The following is a 21,795-nucleotide window of genomic DNA, read 5'->3' on the forward strand; positions in this document are numbered from 1 at the left end:
TCCCCTGGAGGAGCTGGAGGAAGTGTCTGGAGAGAGGGAAGTCTGGGCATCTTTGCTTAGACTGCTGCCCCCGTGACCCGGTCCCGGATAAGCAAAGGAAAATAGATGGATGGATGAAAAAATGCGATTCAAATTATTTAGATATATTATCCAACCCTAAAATAAAAGGGGAAAGAGCACTCCAAGCTGCTTAGTGTCAGGTTTGCCCGGCTGCACCTGCCTTTCTCACTTCTCTCCCTCTATTTTATCTCCCCTACCCCCGACTATTTATACCGTGCTCATCATTCACTTCCCTTCCAGTTCTTTCTACACACAAGCCCGTTTCTATGCCGATCTATTATTTTGTCTTCTATATGTATTTTCTCACGTTCTTCATCCCAGCTCCGTTCCTGCCTTGTGCCCCATGTCTTATCTTTCCCGCCGCTATCGCTTCTCCGGACCACGGACCTCCTCAACTCCACATCACTCCACCACGCTGGTCGATGCACAGTCTCCCATTAACTGTTTCTCTGACTTTGTCCCCTCAGCAACCAACCACCACGACCAACAGAAGCCCCGCCGCCCGCACCCCAGCCTCATCCTTATCATCACATCACTGACTGTATGTTTTCCATGTCTGCCGCTCGACACCTGGTTCTGCTCCGTATTCCTTCACCTGGTTGTACACATAATTGTTATCGTCACTGTAAATAAATTGAGCACTTCTTGCACCGAAGTCAGCTACCTCGGTCCGTCATTTTTTACTCGCTCACCTCCCTACCAGAGCGATCCTAACACTTAGTGAGAACTGACAGCCACTAATGATAGTATACTGTAGGTTCACCTAGTTTTTTCACTGACCTCTTACAACTGTCTAAAAACCATGCTCATCTTGTTCAGAGTTGAGGATATTCTGACAGAGGAGCGTTAAATAAAAGTGGATGATGCAGCACAGCTAATAATCACACAGTTCAACACTTTGACCTTTTACATAATGAGACTGGTTCTGAACACCCTGCTGCCGCCTGAGAGTGTGTCTGTTTGCACTAAATGTGTGTGAACAGCAGTGTGTTTGACTGTTCTTGTGTGTGGGTGTGTGAACCACCTTGATCTTGCTGTCAGGGCTTGGCAGGGTCTTCTTGTTATTGCCTGTTGGAGATTTGGCTGTGCCTTTTTCTCCCTTCTCCTTCTTCTCAGCCAGCTTTTTCTCCTCTTCCTTCTTATCTTTGTTGGTCTTCTCCGGCTTGTCCACCTTTTCTGCTTTCTCGGTCTTGTTTTTCTCTGCATTCATCTTATTGATCTTTTCGTTATCTTTGAGAATCTTTTCAGACATCTGGTTCTTGTCTGGGTCGCTGTCTTTCTTCTGCTGCTCCTCTTTCTCTTTGTCAAAGGCGTTGGTCTTAGTTTTATCAGACATGACGTCTGTCTTCTCCTGCTTGTCCTTGTCAGATTTCACTATAAGAGAAAGAATGTCACTGTCAGTCTATTTTACCACAATACCTTTAAACACTAAAAAAAAGTGAACTGATACAAAAGACAAAGAAAAATAACTGTTCTAATAAACCTCATCAAAGTTGTTGCTATATATCATAATTTTTGACTATAAAATGAACCGTGTTTCCCTATTTACATGTACTGTAAGAGAATTTTTGGAAGACGCTGCATTGTGACATGAGCAAAAAGTAAAAAAATGACAGATCATTTGGAGTACATAGACACATTTTTATTATTGAAAATTGATTATCAATTTACTGTTTTCATAAGTGCAAATTGGTTTTTTCACGCAAAAACATTCCATTTCCAGTGGTCATCCAGACTCATAGAAGTGCAGTTATAAGCATAACTCTGTGCTCTGGATTATGTGAAGGGGCCATGTTTTAAAACTAAATGAGCTGAAACAACATATAGACCGCACAAATTTTCATTAGGATATGTAGTCGGCTTTTTCTACAAGAAACAGTGTGCCATTGAAATAATTTGATGCTGTAATCACAAAAATAGTTGCGTTAATATTGTGCAACTAGACTGCAACTAAACTGGTTGTCTATTGCAAATGCTACTTTGTGTCACTGTATCACTCTGCAACAGTAATTATGACTCATCCAACATGATTTGCTGGCTAAAGCCCAATTTAGACCAAGACAGATTGCGATCCAATCACTGAAACCACTTGCCGAGGTGATCTGAGACGCATTTGACCACGTCTTCTGTAGTGTGAAGGCTATTGGGTCCCGATTCATCCAAACAAGAATATTAGGAAAATAACATGCATGATATGTTTAGGTGAGAGCAGTCCAACACTAATAAAAAGAAAATGGAGAAAAACATGCAATACAAATCCATCAACGTATTTATGAAAGTTTTCATAATGTACTTTTGGTCTCCTTCTTTGGTTAGGGAGGGTAACAGGGTGATGTAATAACTGTGCCTATTGATTTTTTTAGCAGAAGCGTTGCAGCAGTTACAAAATCTGAAAACAAGTGGTCACCTGGGCACCTTGGAGATGCATGTATAATGACAGGTGTGACTGGTGATATCTTAGCTGTCCACTTGTATTCGGATCACTGAGATGCATTTTAATACTATGTCTAAATGGGGTCCATCTACGGTAATACTTTGCTACAATAGGCAGCTTTTGGCAACCAGCTGTGCTTGTTGTCTTTCCATGGTTTTGTAGACAATTCTTTGTTTGATACATTGCTCAGTGGACATTCCTGTGTTTTGAGGGCATTCTGGCAGGTCCTCACAAATTCAAGGGAGTGTTAAAACTTGGTTTTAGGGTTAAGGTCAGAAATAGGTTTGGTGTTAGGGTTAAGGTTGGGACTAGGGAATGCACTATGTCAAGGAGTGTCCTCGGAACTGTAGAAAACAAATCTGTGCCTGTGACAGAGAGAAAAACAGAAAGAGCTGGCTGTCATGTAAATCAGAGCATGGCTAACATATGCAGACACGAAGCTGGTGCAAGGATACTTCACTCCAGGCAGTCTTTTCAAAATGCACACGTGTGTGCGCGCACACACACACACACACACCTATTTTTTCTTTTTCTGTCTCATATTTGAGTACTGACTGCTATAGGCCCTACATGCTAGCAAGCTACCACACTGAGAAACAAGACAATCAATAAACAGACCTACTGTACTATGGTACTGTAATAACCAACATTGCATTACATAGACAAACTGATCTTATACTCTCTTGCATTGCTCCAGTGAGTGTGAGAGAAAATGTTTAATTTTAATAAAATAATGTAGTTATATATATATTTTTTATTGCTAATTCAATTTCCACATTTTGCCTTTTGTATTAACAGTGCACTGTAGTTCTAATAAAGACAAACTTTTATCTGTATAGCACTTTGTAAAACTTAAAATTTTCACAAACTCAAACCTCATTTAAATTTAATACCAGTTATGGTCTGCCACTGTGTTTATTTATATTCAGCAATAACTCAGCTAGTAAATCTCTATATGGCAGCTTTCATTCTTAGTGCAGGGTCTGCCATTCAAGTGCTTGATTCAAATCTCCTGCACATGCTTGAGAAAACGATGCGGTACATTATGCATTCCAGTGTAATTTTTCTCTCATCAGTCTCAGTCTCAGTCTCGCTATTTACTGTTCACTTTCTTTACACCGTGTCATTACTCACGTCTGTAAAGAGGTGAATTTTAGAATATTAATAGAAGGTTGCTACACAGCAGTTTTCACATGTGAATTAAGTTACTTCTAATACTAACCCAATATTTTCTACTGCTGCTGCTTCACATTAAAATTGTTCAATTGGTGAAACGCATACTTGTTTTTATTGTGATGAAGCATGTCTTTTTTTAGATGGCCATATACTTCATCAAATTAATTTAGTTTCCTCACAAAAATGACTCCAAATGTTACTGTAGTATATAGATAATTGTTTTTACATAATGTCGTTTCTACATCATTTTCATATATACTGACTTCCTGCGGTTGCTAACCTGCAAGGTGCACTTTTAGCTGCAGACTCACTGTCTACTGTCAGTGTGTTTGTGGGGGTGTGTGCCTTTACAATCTGTCAGACTCACGTCACTTGAAGCTCTTCACCTACGCGCACATACTCGTGTGCACACACATCAAATGCTCAAAATAGCTGCTCTATATTTGAATGAGTACAGTCGTAGTCAATGTCAAATGTTTAATCCTGGCTTTTCCCTGTTGACTGCAGTCAACACATCACTGGATTGATCGGTAAATCAGAGGGAAAACACATTCAATATATACTGAATAGAAATTGATAGAACACATAAAAATAAAGAGAAAAATGAATGAAAATATTCATGGGTAGTTTCTCTTTAATTAACTTTATTATAGGGAGCCACATAAAAAACATCTCTAATGCAAATCAGATTTGCCATCCTATAATCATCTGCCAGCTCTGTTCACACACTTTTTGAAACAATAAATTAAATGATCATTTCAAAGAATGCAATGTAAAATGAAGATGTGATAGATCTGTTTGACCTTGGTGTCCCGAATCCCACTTGTAACTGGATTCTGGACTTCCTGACTGAAAGACCGCAGGTAGTTAGAATGGGAGGGCGAGTGTCTGCTGAGCTCACAATCGGCACAGGCTCACCACAAGGCTACTGTCTCAGCCCCAAACTCTTCACCCTGTACACTCATGACTGTGTCTCCAACCATGACAACACCATCATCATTAAATATGCTGATGACACCACCATTCTGGGCCTCCACAAGGTGGAGGAAAAGTCAGGTTACAGAAGCTTGGTGAACGACATTCTTGTTTATGGCGAGGAGAATGACCTCATCCTCAATAAAAACAAGACAAAAGAAATAATAGTAGACTTCAGGAAGAACCCCTCCCCTCTGCTGCCTGGAGGTGGAGCCACAAGTTCCTGGGCCTGCAGGCGACATCTGACCTGAGCTGGTCACTGAACACAGCTGCCACAGTAAAGAAAGCCTACCAGCTGTTCTGAACCGTCGCCCTCTCACCCAGGCTTACAGCATCCTCACCTTTGGCATTGCAGTCTCTTCAAAGGGTCATAAAGACTGCAGAGAGGATCACTGGGACTGAACTGCCTGCTATGGACACAATATACACAAAGCACTGTCATAAAAAAGCGGAAAACATAATCAAAGATTCACTCCACCCAGCTCATACTCTGCTCAGACACAAAAACTTCACCCACAACCTCAGGCACAGCAGGGCCGACAGTATCATCACAACAGAATAAGATTATATGTATATATATTGAGTGAGTATCACACTGAATTGTTGTAAATTATATTTCTAATTTATTATGTTTACAATGACAAATTATGTCTACATGCTCCAAAACACGTGCGTGGGTGAATGCATGGAATTTCTCATTAGTGGATTTCTGCTTGCATCTGTTTAGGATTAAGGCTTAATAAGTACTGTAGCAGACTATTAGGATTTTTGGGCTGCACTGCAATCAGAGTTGGAGGTAGTGAGAGAAATTCACTCAATAATGACGAGATACAAGACAAAATCCATCAGTGGACTGAACAACCACAGACCTGTCGCCCTGACATTTGTAGTTATGAAGTCCTTTGAAAGACTGGTGCTGGCCCACCTGAAGGACATTGTAGACCCCCTGCAGTTCGCCTACTGGAAAAACAGGTCCGTGGACGACGCAGTCAACATGGCACTGCATTACATCCTGCAACACCTCGACTCCCCAGGGACCTACGCATGGGCCCACTTTGTGGACTTCAGCTCAGCGTTCAACACCATCATCCCAGACATCCACCACTCTAAACTGACCCAGCTCACTGTGCCTGCCCCCACCTGTCAGTGGATTAGTAGCTTTCTGACAGACAGGGAGCAGCAGGTGAGGCTGGGGAAAACCACATCCAGCACCCGGACAATAAGCACAGGTGCCCCCCAGGGATGTGTGCTCTCCCCTCTGCTGTTTTCACTCTACACTAACGACTGCATCTCGAAGGACCCCTCTGTCAAGCTCCTAAAGTTTGCAAATGATAGAAAGGTCATTGGGAGGTTGAGCAGCTGGTCCTGTGGTGTAGCCGCAACAACCTGGAGCTGAACGTGCTCAAAACAGTGTACTTCCTGCGCCAGCTCAGGAAGTTCGACCTGCCCCAGGAGCTGCTGATACAGTTCTACAGAGGAATCATCGAGTCAGTTCTCTGCACCTCCATCACTGTCTGGTTTGGCTCAGCAACCAAACGGGACAAGTACAGACTTCAGCAGACAGTCAGGACTGTAGAAAAGGTCATTGGTGTGAGCCTGCCCTCCATGGAGGACCTGTACACCGCATGGGTCAAAAGGAGGGCGGAGAGGATCACTACAGACCCTTCACACCCCGGATACAATCTGTTTGAACTCCTCCCCTCTGGAAGGCGTCACAGGTCACTGTGCACTAAGACAACCTGGTACAGGGACAGTTTCTTCCCCTAGGCTGTCATTCTGATTAACACTTAACCAACATCAGTATGATTGGACAATAACCCTCATTGTAATACCTGTGTATATACATTGTACAGATTATACAGACTCGTACAGGTCTCTGGTTCTTAAGTATTCTGTTTTTATTCCTATTTATCTAATTTCAATGAACATTCCTTTGTTTGTCTATTGTGTTTACCGTCTGTTTATACTGCCAATTCTGCATTGTTTGAACTGTTTGTTGCTGTCAGTGTTGCTGTTAATACTGTTATTTTGTTATATTACACAGCCTTATACTGGTTTACTATTTGCACCTTGAGAGCTGATGTACCAAAGTCAAATTCCTCGTGTGTCCGTCACACCTGGCCAATAAAGCTGATTCTGATGATTCAAAAGGATGTGGTTTGACAAGTTGCTTCATAGGCCTTGCTCACCCACAGGTGTGCTCTCTTTCTTTCTGTAACCATTTTGGGTGTGCCTCTATGCTAAAGTTACAGAAAGTCTCCTTTTTTGGTCAGTATTAGCACTGAAATGTAAAAAAAGAAGTCTGATATTTCTCCTATCTGGTGTGAATTTATTTTGACAGTATGAAAGCATGAACAGAGCCTGAGAGCAACTGCCTCACTCCTGAGCTGACAAACCTGATTTACTGAAAAATGAAAATTAATGGAAAAAAGGTCTGAACATTCAAGTGTAATGAAATGGTTTTTATTATTGTACTCTGACAGACACTGACAATGATTAATAATTAGGCCAGCTGCTGCCAGCCAGTGCTTGCCTTAGTTCTGTGGGTCCACCAGCTGTCCTGGACTGTGACAGAATATTCATATTATGTGCCTCTGCAACAGGCCTTCACACATCCTGTTCAGGGGTGTTAACAAGGTGGCACTGCATTTACTCTATCATCAGGGGGATTACAATCCAGCCATGTACAGTGCATAGGCCCGGCCGGGACCTACCATGGATCGGCTAAGGCCCTGTCATGAACCAGCCAGCAATTTAAGATGGCTGGAATTGTACGGCAGATGTAATAACCTATTGTCCAAATGAAGATCAGCATGACATTGACATCTGAACTTTCCCAAAAGTCACTCATCTCTGACCCATGATGCAGGACAGCTCATTCAGTCCAGGGATCAACACAAGCCACAAAAAATTGTTGTTGGCAGGGTGGAAGCCTCATTAGAGGACAGAAATGTACACATACTGAATAGATAAGTGTCAATACTAACAACTGGCTTTTTTAAATATCCTAACACAAACAATATATTGGGAGAGCGCTTGAAAGGAGCCAGTTTTGGTGGAGTGTGCATCTGATTATGATGCCTCTTGTACACCTCCCATTGGAGGAGCTGAAAATTGCTGCTGGGAAGAGAAACATCTGGCCTGCCCTGCGGGCCCCCATCCAATGAATGGATGAAACAAATATAATGATTTCTAGAACAGTGACAGAAAATAAAAATCAGAAAGATGTCCCCCATATAAAGAAACCTGTAACAAACAGGCCCCTTTTATACCAAGCATGAGCTGCCTATCACTTGTACCGATTTGAGTGTCCCTTCAAATTCACTTTAATTGTATTTAAAGGACTTCAGGTGGTGGCTGACCTTAAGGTATAGTAAAGATGCTCCTCATAAAAGATTAACCTTTATAGATGCTCCTCATATACACCGATCAGCCATAACATTATGACCACTGGCAGGTGACGTGAATAACACTGACTATCTGTTAAAGTGGCACCTGAGAGTGTGTGAGGTATGTTAGGCACCAAGTGAACATTCAGTCCTCAAAGTTGATGTGTTGGAAACAGGAAAAACAGCCATGCATAAGGATCTGAGTAACTCTGACAAGGGCCAAACTGTGATGGTGAGATGACTGGGTCAGAGCATCTCCCACACCGCAGGTCTTGGTGGGTGTTCTTGTTCTGCAGTGGTTAGTACCTACCAACAGTGTCTAAAGAAGAACAAATGGTGAACTGGAGACAGGGTCATGGACGCCCACGGCTCACTGATGATGAGGTTGACCTACTGTAGAGTAAACCTTTAAATTTAATTTGTATTTTTCCATAGATTAAAATTTATTTGAATCTTTGTTAAAATGGTTGAAAATGAAAAAGTACTGTACATTGGTCTCTATGAAGAGAAAGAGTCAGGGGCTGTAGTGGTGCTATCACACCTAGAGTGATGAGGTTGTTGCATTTATCTAAAAATCCTGACAGTAGAACTGTGGAAGCAAATGGATTCACAGAAGATGCACAGTGAGCTGCAGAGTGACATGAGTGCCAACCAACTGCTACATTGACTCCTATGTAAACAGGGTTAGGCAGGTGGTCATAATGTTATGCCTGATCCATTACTTCAACCAATACATCAGATATCAATAGATGAAAAAGCCATGCCCCTTTCAACGCAGCACATTAACTTGATTAACTACTGCTTTAAATTAGCACGATATGTCAACTAACTAATCTGTAACAGACAGATAGATAGATAGATAGATAGATAGATAGATAGATAGATAGATAGATAGATGGAAATTTAAATACACTGTAGATAGAAAACATGAAACAAATAGTGAATGTTATTTTGGCAGCAAGGCTTTGTTTCCTATGAGTTGTGAAATAAACTAATAAAAGTGGCTAATAAAACAAAATACAAAATTGTGAGAATCAATACAACTCTGAAAGAGAAACAAAAAGAAAAGGAATGAATATCCATTGGTGTATAATGATGCTGGGCAACTGGGGAAGTGGCTTCTATCAACAATGAAAAGGTAAGCATGAAGAATAGTCAGTGCCACTAACTCTACCCAGACAAGTGATGCAAGAATGCACCTTTCATCAAAGTGGAAACCTGCAGTGTGGCAACTTTCTGTTGCTATTCTAAAATGTACCTCTGTTCAGACATACAGGAGTTAATGTTGGAAAGGAGGGTGCAACCAACAGCCTAGATTTAGCTAAATGCAGATGAGCTGTTATGACATGAATTTTGAAGGAAAGAAAAAAACTATAGGCATAAGTTTAGCTCAATAATTCACATGCTTTGCATAAGCCCTTATGAAGCTGAAGGCAGAGCAGCATTAAAGCTGGGAGTCATGATACTTTCTGTTAGATCTGGCACATTGCTGGACATACAAATTTACAAAATACAAATCACTGTAGATACGTTCACGTCTTCGGTTTGATCAGTTTGTTAGCAAGTGGTTGGATTGTAAAGTTTGATGTATAGTTACATTTAAAGAGTTTGGGTGTAGCCTACACACACAACCTCCATTACTACATTGTAGAAAAAAGCTATTTCCAGGGCACCACCTCTGCTTGCTGCCGCTTATCACAGCAGATGAAAGGAATTAAACAGGATTACTACAGCAGTTGATGATTGCATGTAGTTTCAGATTCAGGAGACAGTCAAGGGCAATCTTAGGGTTGGGGGTGGGGTTGTGGGGTTGTGTGTTTTAGTCATTTTTATTCCAGTCTACTTAGCTCTAATTGGTTGACACTGATCAGTGCACACAACAGACCAGGCCTTTATAAACCTCTCAACAAGTCAGAGATCTGGGTGGTAGCTCTGAGGTCCAACGACAGAGAAACTTCACCTTGTATATGTGACAATTACTGTTTGCACAGACACACATGTAGACAAGATGAATCTCTTACCCACTGTGTTTGGTTCACTGTCTTGGCTGCTGTTAAAAGAGGTTCCTGCAGGAGCTGGAACAGGAAGTAAAAAGTTACTTTCACAGCTCCCATGATGCCTCTTAGGAGGTGGGGATGATGGTAACACAGGTGATGTCATCAGTGGGGATGACATCAGTGTCACCATTGCAGCAGCAGCTTCAGTCCCATTTGTGACCGTGAATGAGCGCCGAACAGCAACATGCGGGTATGGTGCCCTGGGCATGCATGTTGTTCCCATCATCGCAAAATTCGGTGAGTTGGCCATTATCACTGGTGAGCCTCCCATACCTGTGGGATACGTCCCTGCCATTACCGTGGGAACAGACAGGTGTGAACAGTCAGACATTGTGCGTCTCACTGCAGTCCGTTGTGGCAGTTCTCTGCCATGACTAGTTTTTATTTCTCTGTTTAATGTAGTGCATGATCCCGCTTTCCCATCCTCAACACAGTTTAGTTCCTGTGAGAGGTCATGAATTTCAACCCTGCTTTCTATTTTGCCTCTGTTAGGTGGAATACATAACCCTGCTCTCTCATCAGTATGGCTTATGTTTCCGCTTTCCATACCACTTTCCTCTGTAAGAACCTTCCAAGTGCCAACAGTTTTGTTTGCTTGTGCTGGTGGCAAGCCTGCTGGGGGCCCAGCAGTTGCACCAGCTTTACTCCCTGTAAGGTCAGCAGCAGGAGGAGCAATACCAGCAGGTTGTGCAGCACTTTGCTTCCCTAAAGATGGCTCCACAGTTTGATTTCCAGTTAAACCTATTGAATTTTCTGTCAGACTTCCAAGTAGTTCGCCAGAGGATCTAGCAGATTTCTTTTCATAATCTTTATTTCCTGGACTGGAAGTGGAACCTCCAGTAGAGGAAGGGTTCAGTGCGTACCTCTCCCCATGCCCTGAGGTCTGTTTCTTAGGAGAAGGTAAGCCCTGGCCTTGGGCAGACACTTGAAATCCATGGATGTAAAATCCATCTTTGCTGCCTGTACAATTTTGTTGCAGATTGTTTTGTCCAAAGTTAGGACTTGATGGAGGTCTAGGGTCTAGTGCAGAATTCAGAAATGATCTCTCAGGTGAAAAAGAAGGGGAGGGTAATGAAGAGAAAGGAGAGGAGTAAGGCGTTCCCTCAGTCCTGCTTCGTCCTAATTTCACCTCATCTTCTGTCAAAGTTATTTTGGACCCCCCCTGGGTGGCAGCACAGGCAGCCTGCACGCCCAGTGCCATCTGGCCTTGGCAGTGCCAGTCACTGTGCTGAGCAGAGGCCAGGCTGGAGGAGGACAGGGCAGTGGAAGCCAGGGCCAATGGGATAGTGGCACTAGAGAGGCTATTGGGAGGTTTGTGTTGCTGTTGTTGATGCTGTTGCTGCTCACTGGAAGGCTGTCTGTACCCACTGCTACCACTAATAATGCCAGGCTGCTGCCATGGTGAGCCAGATAGGAAAGACATTCTCTTCCTATGTTGTCAGGTCCTCTTGTATTGCTGTTTTTCTGGCTTGGTCTCTTGTCAACCTCTTCTTTTTTCTCTTGTTTACTCCTTTTTGTCTTATTTTGTAGTTTTAGTTGTTTCTTCTCTCTGTTTTCCTTCTGACTCCTGCTGTTTTCTGTCTCCAGTGACTGTTGCTTTATTCTCGTCCAGCAGATAGAAATGTCTTTAATATCCAAAGTGTTATGAGCCTGGGAAGTAGAAAAAGCAGTGCATCCTTCCTTAAGTAATTCCTCAGAGTTGTATGTCTGTGTGTGTAACTGTGCAGATGTGTGAAGTGTCTGTATGTAAGTGTGTGTGTTAACAGACGAAGCAAAAGAACTGTGAGAGTGAGTGTGTGTGTCTGTTCGTCTCGGCTTCTCTCTGAGCATTGCACGGATCAGCTGTGGGGCTAAATTGCACCTTGCTCTGTCTCTGTGCCACTGTTTTCTTTCTCTCTCTCTCTCTCTGACATCACACAGTCACATGACAATCCAGAATATTCCCTATTCGCTGGAGCAACATCTCAGCATCTAGCCCCTAGCGACAAATATGCACTGCTATACACACATGATTGCTCACACACGCATGAACAGTGACAGACATAAATGCACACACAAACAGATCGATGACTGTTATTCAGCTGCCAGATGACAGCCGCAGTTCACTGTTCACATGTTGATACAAAGTGAGAGATGCAAGGAGAGATTGGTGAGACATCACTCAAAGCTGTAATCATCCTGACTAGACTGATTGGACTTTGTCTCCCTCTTACATCAGCCCAAGACCAGCCACAGGAGAAAAAAAGCTCATATTTTGAGGCTATAAATTACCACACTGACATCATCAGATGAGACAGATGAGTGTATGCAATGGCACTATGTGCCCTGAAGCTTGTAGCCCTAATATGTGCGTTTCTTGACTGCATTTCACATTTTTAGTTTGCAGTTTATGTGTTGTCACTCATGCAGGGGCTTTAAATTCCTCCACATGGACTTCCCACAATACCACAATCACCTGAATTCTGCTCGTAGATTCAGCTTTTACAGTGACAGTTGCAATAACACAGCCACCTACAGTATGATGTCATTTTATTGATTAAACTGACAGTCACTCTAAATTCTTTCTCTCTCTCAGGCAGAAAGGTTTGCTTTTACTGCTGTGGCAGGTTACGTCTAAGGTACAGTACAAATCTGAAAAGGTTCATCTGTCTCTGGTTTAACTGTATAGGTATATGAGCTTTACAAAACTGACTCTTATGTCGTGGCTGCCATTTTATCAAAAGCTGGGCAACAGGAATGCACAGGCTGGTGTTAGCTGGACCCTTTAGTGGTGACTTGGTCTGAGTCAAGCCCTCATATCTCCTAGTGCCTTCAACTACAATAACTGTCCGCTGTCACACAAGGTCTGTGATGGTATGAACAGTCATCTCTTATAATTCATTGTGCTTGATTGCCCTGCTTGGCTGTCAAGGCATATGACCATTCCTGTGGTGCTCATGTGGTCACAGCGCCCCCATTAAACAACACCAAATAAATCAGGATGAACTTCAAACACTTTCCAAGACTGTTTCATTCAATACAGAGAACATATACCAGCCCATCCTCATTCCCAGGGCATCAAATATTGATAATATGTCAAGTAGCTTTAGTTTGAGATTGTATGAGATGCACAGGATTTTCAATAAAGCACTGACTTATGTCGGTATTTGATGCCCAAAGCAAGAGGTTGTAGCATATGAAGGGAGATATCCCACACTAGGAGGTACAGTAGCTGGAGTGGGTGGTGGATCAAGCAAAATGTCAAACATTCCCACAATGCTATTCTATGATGACAACCCCGAGTGTCTGATTTGGATGCCAAAGGCAGCCTTTAGCATAGCACTCTTAAGCTAGTTCTTTCCTGCAGGATAGTCGACTCTTATGGGTCTTTTATGTGTCGTCAGTTGTGTCATATCATTTTACATGTTGTCAAATTTAAAGTGGTATTAGAGTGTCCTCTTATTATCAGTGCAAATATACAGTATTTAGTACAAACCAGTCCTAGCTCCTTTCACTGCATCAACAGACTAAATGGTCTTATACTTGTACAGTGCTTTTTTGTGCATTGCAGCACACTCAAAACGCTTTCACACTATTTGGCCATTCACCCATTCATACTCACAAAAACTCACACACCGGGGTTGTCACCAGGAGCAATTGGGGGTTCAGTGTCTTGCTCAAAGACACTTCAACATATGGATTGGACACCCTCTGTTGATAACTACACCAGTGAATTAAACACAACTCTGTCTAGTGTCCCGGATTTAGATACATCTCTCACTACCAAAACCAGATAATCAAACAGATCTATATGCTAGTTTACCAAAGACATGCATGCCCTTAAGCAGGCCTGTAGGTGACTTAAGCAGAAATGGTGAAAACTGGAAGCTGTCCACCTCTAATGGCATGAGTGTGTAATACAGTTGTGCTCTGTCTGCTGTTAAGGCTGCATTTGTCTTTCATTTCATCAGTAACTGTAAAAACAGTCCCAGATTTCTTTTTGAAACTGTGGCCAAACTCACATAAAAGCTTAGCTGCTCACCCCATACAGCTCATGATTATTTTGACTTTTTCTGCAGTAAGATAGATGAGATTAGACACTAAATTACTTCATGATCTCCAGTTCCTTCTATAAAATCTGTTGAGTATTACACTTAATCTCAGATAGTCTCTGTCTTAAAGGATTAATATTAACAGTATTTTCAGTACTTCCAATACAGAAACTAAACCCAACAATGTACTGCCTCTACTCATAGTTAACATCTGTCAGTTTCCAAACTGGATCAGCTAGTTCATCTGTGCCATAGACCTCTGTTGTTGTGCAAAAAAGATTAAAAACATATGAGTGAAACACATCACTGCACTGTTTCTTCATCATAAAACACCAGATCTCCATGTTTAAAAAAAGGTGTCTGAAGTAGCATGGCTCATCTACACATGCAAAAGATCTCTGTGAAAGTGCGTGAAGCTAGCAGACTGTAAGCAAAGATTGACTGTTTGGAGCTTTTGGAGGAATGTTTTTAACAAATAATCTAAGGACAGAGTGTTGCATGCTGTGCATATTGTAAACTTCATGAGGCAAAGCTGTGATTTGGGATATTTTGCAAATAAAAATGGGCTTGATCTAACCAACTACAGTATAGTCCATCTGTCTGAAATTGTAGGGTAAAGAAAAAACATGAATTTATAGCTAAATTGCAGGAATTTTGTTGATGCTATAACATTATGACACTCTGTATAGCATTCCAATCATGCACACCACAACGCCAAACTGACTTCAAGGAAAGCAACCATCTGGAATTCAGTATTTGCCCTTGACAGAATCGCTACTGGAGGTTTTTCTGGTTGCTGGAAGCCTGGAACAATTTATCCCAAATATCAAGGTAATGTTCAAAAGCAGATACAGCCTCACACTATACAGTACATGTATCACATAACTCTTTAGATTGATAATATTCCTTTTTTTATGTCTGTACCACCAAGAACTGAAGAGTGTTCATCTTGAAACAAGACTGGGATACTGGTGCCTTAGTATGGAAGTGACAACAGAAATTGATCAGAGCTTTCAGAAGACAGGGAAAGGGGTAGAAAGCACTGACAGCCAGTCAAGGTGTATCTCTACCCTGGGAACCACTAGGGATCAGATGTCAGCAATCCAGCTTTGAAACACTACTGGCATTTCTCTGAAGATTTTCACTGTACATGATAGGTGAGTGTCTCCCACCAACCCCAGTTCAACCCCAACACACCAGAGGCCTGTGCCAAAATAACAAGAGAGGCTTGTCAAGCATGACTGAAACCGAATGGGTATTATTACATAATCCTCCATAAACAATTTGCCTACTGTAACCACAGAGAGAGGAAGAGGAAGACATTAGAGTCTTGTTCAGTTTCAACCAACCTGGAAAGGATGGGCCTTTATGCAAGACATCCACCTCACACTGTTGTTGAAATGTTTGCTCAGCTAGCACCACTTCATTTTAGTCATGATGCCCTAAGTTTCTTCACTGTAATTTGGGATTAATCCTGGATTTCCAGTTTTGAAAGATTGTTAATTATGGATTTTAGTTGATTGTACTGGAGGAACTGTTCTCTCCGAACTCCGTGTATAAGTAACTTTCTATCAACGTTAATGGGGACACTAACTCTAAAGCTAATTTTATTTATTTTTGGTCTAAAAATGTGCAGATTTAAGAGTTGTTATTTCTGCAAGTTAGTTTACAACAAAGGTTTTCAAACTCAGACACGATTCCTCCACACACACAGACAATACTGAGACAACCTCCATCCCTCTGCTTCTTCCATCCAGCCATCCATTATCTACACCACTTATACTAAATGGGGTCGCAGGGGGCCTGGGGCCAATCCCAGCTGACACTGGACAAGAGGACAGGTCGCCAGTCTATCACAGGGGTGACACTTAGAGACAAACAACCACATACACTCGCACTCACCCCTATGGGCAATTTAGAGCTGCCAATCAATCTAAGTTGCATGGCTTTGTACTGTGGGAGGAAGCCGGAGTACCCGGAGAGAACCCTTCGCGGGCACAGGGAGAACATGCAAACTCCACACAGAAAGAGACCTAATTGATTCCCAGGGGAACTTTCTTGCTGTGAGGCTAAAGCGCTAAGCACCTCTCCGCTCCCTCTGCTTGTTGAGCCCCATATTTCATCTTATATTTGGTTACATTTTAGTAAATTAGCGTGCAACAAAACTATGCAAAATTAGCTATTAGCAGATCATTTTTGCAATGTATTGATGGATGCACATAAAGTCACTGGATTACTTTGATACTAGTTAGAGTTGTAAAACAATACAGTCTGTGACCCCTCACATGCAACAATCTGTACAGCTGTGCTAATCTCATTCATACTTGTTGCAAATTTCAACCCTGTCTCCTAGAAAATGTTTATACAATATGTAGAAAATGTAATCAGCATATGGATTATGTTCTGAGGCAATTTTTTTTTTAAACAAATGAAATGCCAGTTGGCAGAAGAGCTGTCAGGAGGTCAATGGGGGTCACACAAAGTTCACAGCTGTGACATCAGAGGCAGGGGTTCATGTTGAGAATCCCATCTGTGGTTAGATTTAGGCAAAAAATATCACCATGGTTAAAGGAAAGATCATTGTTTTGGTTACATGTCAGTAAACACACTGTGTTGGAAGTCACCTTTTCTGTATTAAACCAGGCCACAGTCTTTCTAACATGAACAAATGCTGCGAATGCCTAAATATACACTTAGTAACTAAAATGCTGTAATCACTACAAGTAGAGCTCAGTTATTTTTAAAACTGTCTGTGAACATTTTACTGCTACATTCAGTATCAACATGCTTGAGACTTGCTAAATATGTAAATGAACATTATCTTCATTATGTTTACAGAAAACAATCTGGCCTGCTGCTGCAGATTTGCTGTATATACAGTGCCTTGCGAAAGTATTCGGCCCCCTTGAACTTTGCGACCTTTTGCCACATTTCAGGCTTCAAACATAAAGATATAAAACTGTAATTTTTTGTGAAGAATCAACAACAAGTGGGACACAATCATGAAGTGGAACGAAATTTATTGGATATTTCAAACGTTTTTAACAAATAAAAAACTGAAAAATTGGCCGTGCAAAATTATTCAGCCCCCTTAAGTTAATACTTTGTAGCGCCACCTTTTGCTGCGATTACAGCTGTAAGTCACTTGGGGTATGTCTCTATCAGTTTTGCACATCAAGAGACTGAAATTTTTGCCCATTCCGCCTTGCAAAACAGCTCGAGCTCAGTGAGGTTGGATAGAGAGCGTTTGTGAACAGCAGTTTTCAGTTCTTCCCACAGATTCTCGATTGGATTCAGGTCTGGACTTTGACTTGGCCATTCTAACACCTGGATATGTTTATTTGTGAACCATTCCAATGTAGATTTTGCTTTATGTTTTGGATCATTGTCTTGTTGGAAGACAAATCTCCGTCCCAGTCTCAGGTCTTTTGCAGACTCCATCAGGTTTCCTTCCAGAATGGTCCTGTATTTGGCTCCATCCATCTTCCCATCAATTTTAACCACCTTCCCTGTCCCTGCTGAAGAAAAGCAGGCCCAAACCAGGATGCTGCCACCACCATGTTTGACAGTGGGGATGGTGTGTTCAGGGTGATGAGCTGTGTTGCTTTTACGCCAAACATAACATTTTGCATTGTTGCCAAAAAGTTCGATTTTGGTTTCATCTGACCAGAGCACCTTCTTCCACATGTTTGGTGCGTCTCCCAGGTGGCTTGTGGCAAACTTTAAACGACACTTTTTATGGATATCTTTAAGAAATGGCTTTCTTCTTGCCACTCTTCCATAAAGGCCAGATTTGTGCAGTATACGACTGATTGTTGTCCTATGGACAGAGTCTCCCACCTCAGCTGTAGATCTCTGCAGTTCATCCAGAGTGATCATGGGCCTCTTGGCTGCATCTCTGATCAGTCTTCTCCTTGTATGAGCTGAAAGTTTAGAGGGACGGCCAGGTCTTGGTAGATTTGCAGTGGTCTGATACTCCTTCCATTTCAATATTATCGCTTGCACAGTGCTCCTTGGGATGTTTAAAGCTTGGGAAATCTTTTTGTATCCAAATCCGGCTTTAAACTTCTCCACAACAGTATCTCGGACCTGCCTGGTGTGTTCCTTGTTCTTCATGATGCTCTCTGCGCTTTAAACAGACCTCTGAGACTATCACAGTGCAGGTGCATTTATACGGAGACTTGATTACACACAGGTGGATTCTATTTATCATCATTAGTCATTTAGGTCAACATTGGATCATTCAGAGATCCTCACTGAACTTCTGGAGAGAGTTTGCTGCACTGAAAGTAAAGGGGCTGAATAATTTTGCACGCCCAATTTTTCAGTTTTTTATTTGTTAAAAAAGTTTGAAATATCCAATAAATTTCGTTCCACTTCATGATTGTGTCCCACTTGTTGTTGATTCTTCACAAAAAATTACAGTTTTATATCTTTATGTTTGAAGCCTGAAATGTGGCAAAAGGTCACAAAGTTCAAGGGGGCCGAATACTTTTGCAAGGCACTGTATACTTAATTTCTATGAGACAAGATTACAAATTGTGACTGGTTTTCTGTCATTGCTTGTCTGTCCCTAGCACAAGTAAACACCTACAAAGCACCAATTGGCTAATAAACATTTCAAAAGTATGAAACCAGCCTAGACCTGCAGTCCAAAATTAACTAGTGGTTTGCAGCCTGCTGGTGGATGTACTCACTTGAGCACCAAATTTTACAAACAAATGCACTATTTTCTCCTGTTTGGGTAGTCTTTACTAAAATTAAGCCTGAATGTTTTATAATATTACTGAGCCTTTTGACAAAACATGGCCTTCGCTACAAGCTATTTGATCTTTACATAAGTGGATTGAGAGTTGCGTATGTATTCTTGTCAGGAAGTCAAACAAATTTCCAGTTTGTGTTGGCCTATACTGATTGTTTAAGAGTCTAAGAGCGCATTAAAATCGTTGGCTAATTGATTCCCAGGGTTCTGGACATGAATGTTAAAATCTCCACAGATCAGGAAGTAGTCAAACTGTGGAACAAATGTTGATAAAAAGTCTCCAAAGTCATTAGTCCACTAGCTGGCACCAGAGACACTCCAAGTGCCAGGGGAACGGGGGTATCGTGATAGGCGGAGGTGGAAACGACTTAGTTTGGTAAAAACGGTATCTGCTCGGGCAGCTGAACATAGAATTGCATATTTCGAGGAGCGCATGGCGGTCATATATCAAAGTAGAAAAAACAATATTAATTAAAAACTTGTAAAAAAAAAAAGTAAAAACGGGGGAGCCAGCGGCAGGCCCAGAACAACGGCACCATCTTGAAACTCCTCCTTCCACACCATTGAGGGTAATGTGCAGCTTTAGACTGACAGGGGGTGATTGATGCGGCATCAGCAGTAATGCAGGCATAGTGCTGGACTGGATCTCTGACCAGCCTTGCTAGCAGCATAGCTCTAGGGATGGCAGAGTGAAATAACTCTACAACTTTTCCAAGCTTGTGATAGCATTTTGCAGACATTTCCAGTACCACAATCACAAGGTTGTCATTTAAAACTTTTGTTGAAATAGCTCAAAAGCTATTGAATGGATTGTAAAGAAATTTGATACAGATGTCCATAATGCACAGAGAATCAATCCTATTGCTTTTGGTTATAATCTGACCTTTTCTGGTGCCATCAGCAGATCACAATTTTCACTTGTTCTGTAAAATATCTCAACATTTACTTAATCAACTGGAAGGTTTTGTGTAGCTACCTGTGGTGCCCACGTGTCCTGCTGACTTTTCATCAGATCAAACCTGTCATTTGTCCAGCACTTAAGTTTATAACCAAATTCCTACATAACTAATGACATTCTCATCAGCCTCAGTTGTACTTTGTGTTTAATGCTGATTAGCAAATGTAAGATGGTGAACTTAAACATTGCACCTGTTCATTGTGACCATGTTATTAAAGTACCGTGGTACCTACAGTAGGCACAGCCTTGGAGAGCTGCTAGATATTTAGTCTTTACAATGATTTACACCTTCAGTAGTATAGAATGGACTTGGGGCTGAGTGCCAGTCACAGGGGAAGGAAGTTGAGAAGTTTTAAGAGACCATCTAATGTTATTTTGGATGTATTTTTTGGAATTTTGATAATAAAAAATAAAAAGGATCGACTCCGGTCCTTTAAAAAATGTATTAATATATGCAGTATTCCTTGTTGGTTCAGTGAGAGCATGCTAGACTGCTGATGCTCACAACCACTATTTCAAACTAAACAATGACAGCACAAAACGGATCATTTAAGAAAATCTTTCCAAAACTGGCTTCACAAGCACACATAGAAATGGTAGTTATTTGCCAATATTTGATTACTTTGCTTAAGCTTTTTTTCCCCATCATTTTTCTGACACATTATTTGTTTTTATTAAGCTAATGATAAAAGGTTTATATTTTGCCTATGGACTGCTGCAACTTTAAATAGCCTTGCCTAGTGCAATTTTTGTCTAAAATTTTAATGAGGGCAGCACAGTGGTGCAGTGGTTAGCGCCGTTGCCTCACAGCGAGAAGGTTCCGGGTTTAGGCCCCACCTGGGACCTTTCTGTGTGGAGTTTGCATGTTCTCCCCGTGCTTGCATGGGTTCTCTCCGGGTACTCCGACTTACTCCCACAGTCCAAAAACATGCAGCTTAGGTTGATTGGTGTCTAAAATTGCCCATAGGAGTGCATGTGCGTGTGTGGTTGTTTGTCTATGTGTTAGCCCTGCGATGGATTGGCGACCTGTCCAGGGTGTACCCCGCCTTCACCCGATTGCCGGCCGGGATTGGCTCCGTGACCCCGTTCAGGGACTAAATGGTAGACAATGAATGAATGAATCTTAATAATTCTAAATTTGTTTTTAAAAACAGCTCCCGAAGTGAAACTGTAAAAATCATTAAAACAAAAACAACTAACAAGCTAGACCACAGAGACCCTTTAGAAATTCAAATAAAGTGCAAAAATAGGAAAACAAAATAACGTTACTGTAAAAAAAGGCCCAAAGTTTATACTGTAGTGGTTACTTTCCTAAGTCAGGGCCCTTTAAGTTGAAGCATGATGTAGCCTATTGACGTCACTTCCACTGGGGTGTAGTATGGGTGTCGAGTGGTGCTTGTCTACTTAGTGATGGAGATATGTGGTTGTGCGTTAATACTATGTAAGTATTATCAGTTATGGGCCTGTTAAGGGTAATGGGGAAGCGGTTGTATATGATAGCTGGTAAAGTGTTCATTAATAGCCTGAAGCCTACTGGGGGGAGATGGCAAAGCTCATCCAGGCTGGTTCTGTTATCGAATGTGGTTCACAGAAACCAGAAACAGAGGGTGATGAGAAATGGTACATCCCTCATCACATGGTGAGCCATAACAGCAAGAATAGATTGGTCTTCAACTGTTCCTTCCAGTATAAGGGACAGAGCTTGAATGATTGTTTGCTGCCTGACCAACACTAGGAACATCACTCCTGGGTGTTCTGTTGCGATTCAGAGAGCATGCAGTGGCTGTTAGTGGAGACATCAGAGGTATGTTCCACCAAGTTCGCCTCTTACCGCAAGATCGTACTCTTCTCAGATTTGTCTGGTGAGATGTACAGAGTGAAAAGCCTCCGTCCGTCTATGAATGGCAGGTGGTGCCATTCGGAACAACATGCAGCCCCTGCTGTGCCGTCTTC

At 41.8% G+C, this 21,795-nt stretch overlaps 1 protein-coding gene across 6 annotated transcripts in view; it reads right to left on the reverse strand.

Moving 5' to 3' along the window:
• Positions 1-21,795, reverse strand: part of map4l (microtubule associated protein 4 like) — a 111,150-nt gene that overhangs the window by 37,427 nt on the left and 51,928 nt on the right. For 4 of the 6 annotated variants that reach the window (XM_020624563.1, XM_020624564.1, XM_020624562.1 and 1 more), the window contains one exon: positions 1,085-1,434. In XM_020624563.1, the coding sequence (XP_020480219.1) occupies positions 1,085-1,434 (350 nt within the window). Of the gene's footprint in view, positions 1-1,084; positions 1,435-10,055; positions 11,942-21,795 lie in introns of those variants that run through there. The other 2 variants (XM_020624566.1, XM_020624565.1) reach the window with 2 other exon arrangements.

Source organism: Monopterus albus, unplaced genomic scaffold (assembly GCF_001952655.1).
Source record: "Monopterus albus unplaced genomic scaffold, M_albus_1.0 scaffold331.1, whole genome shotgun sequence".
Taxonomy (NCBI): Eukaryota; Metazoa; Chordata; class Actinopteri; order Synbranchiformes; family Synbranchidae; genus Monopterus; species Monopterus albus.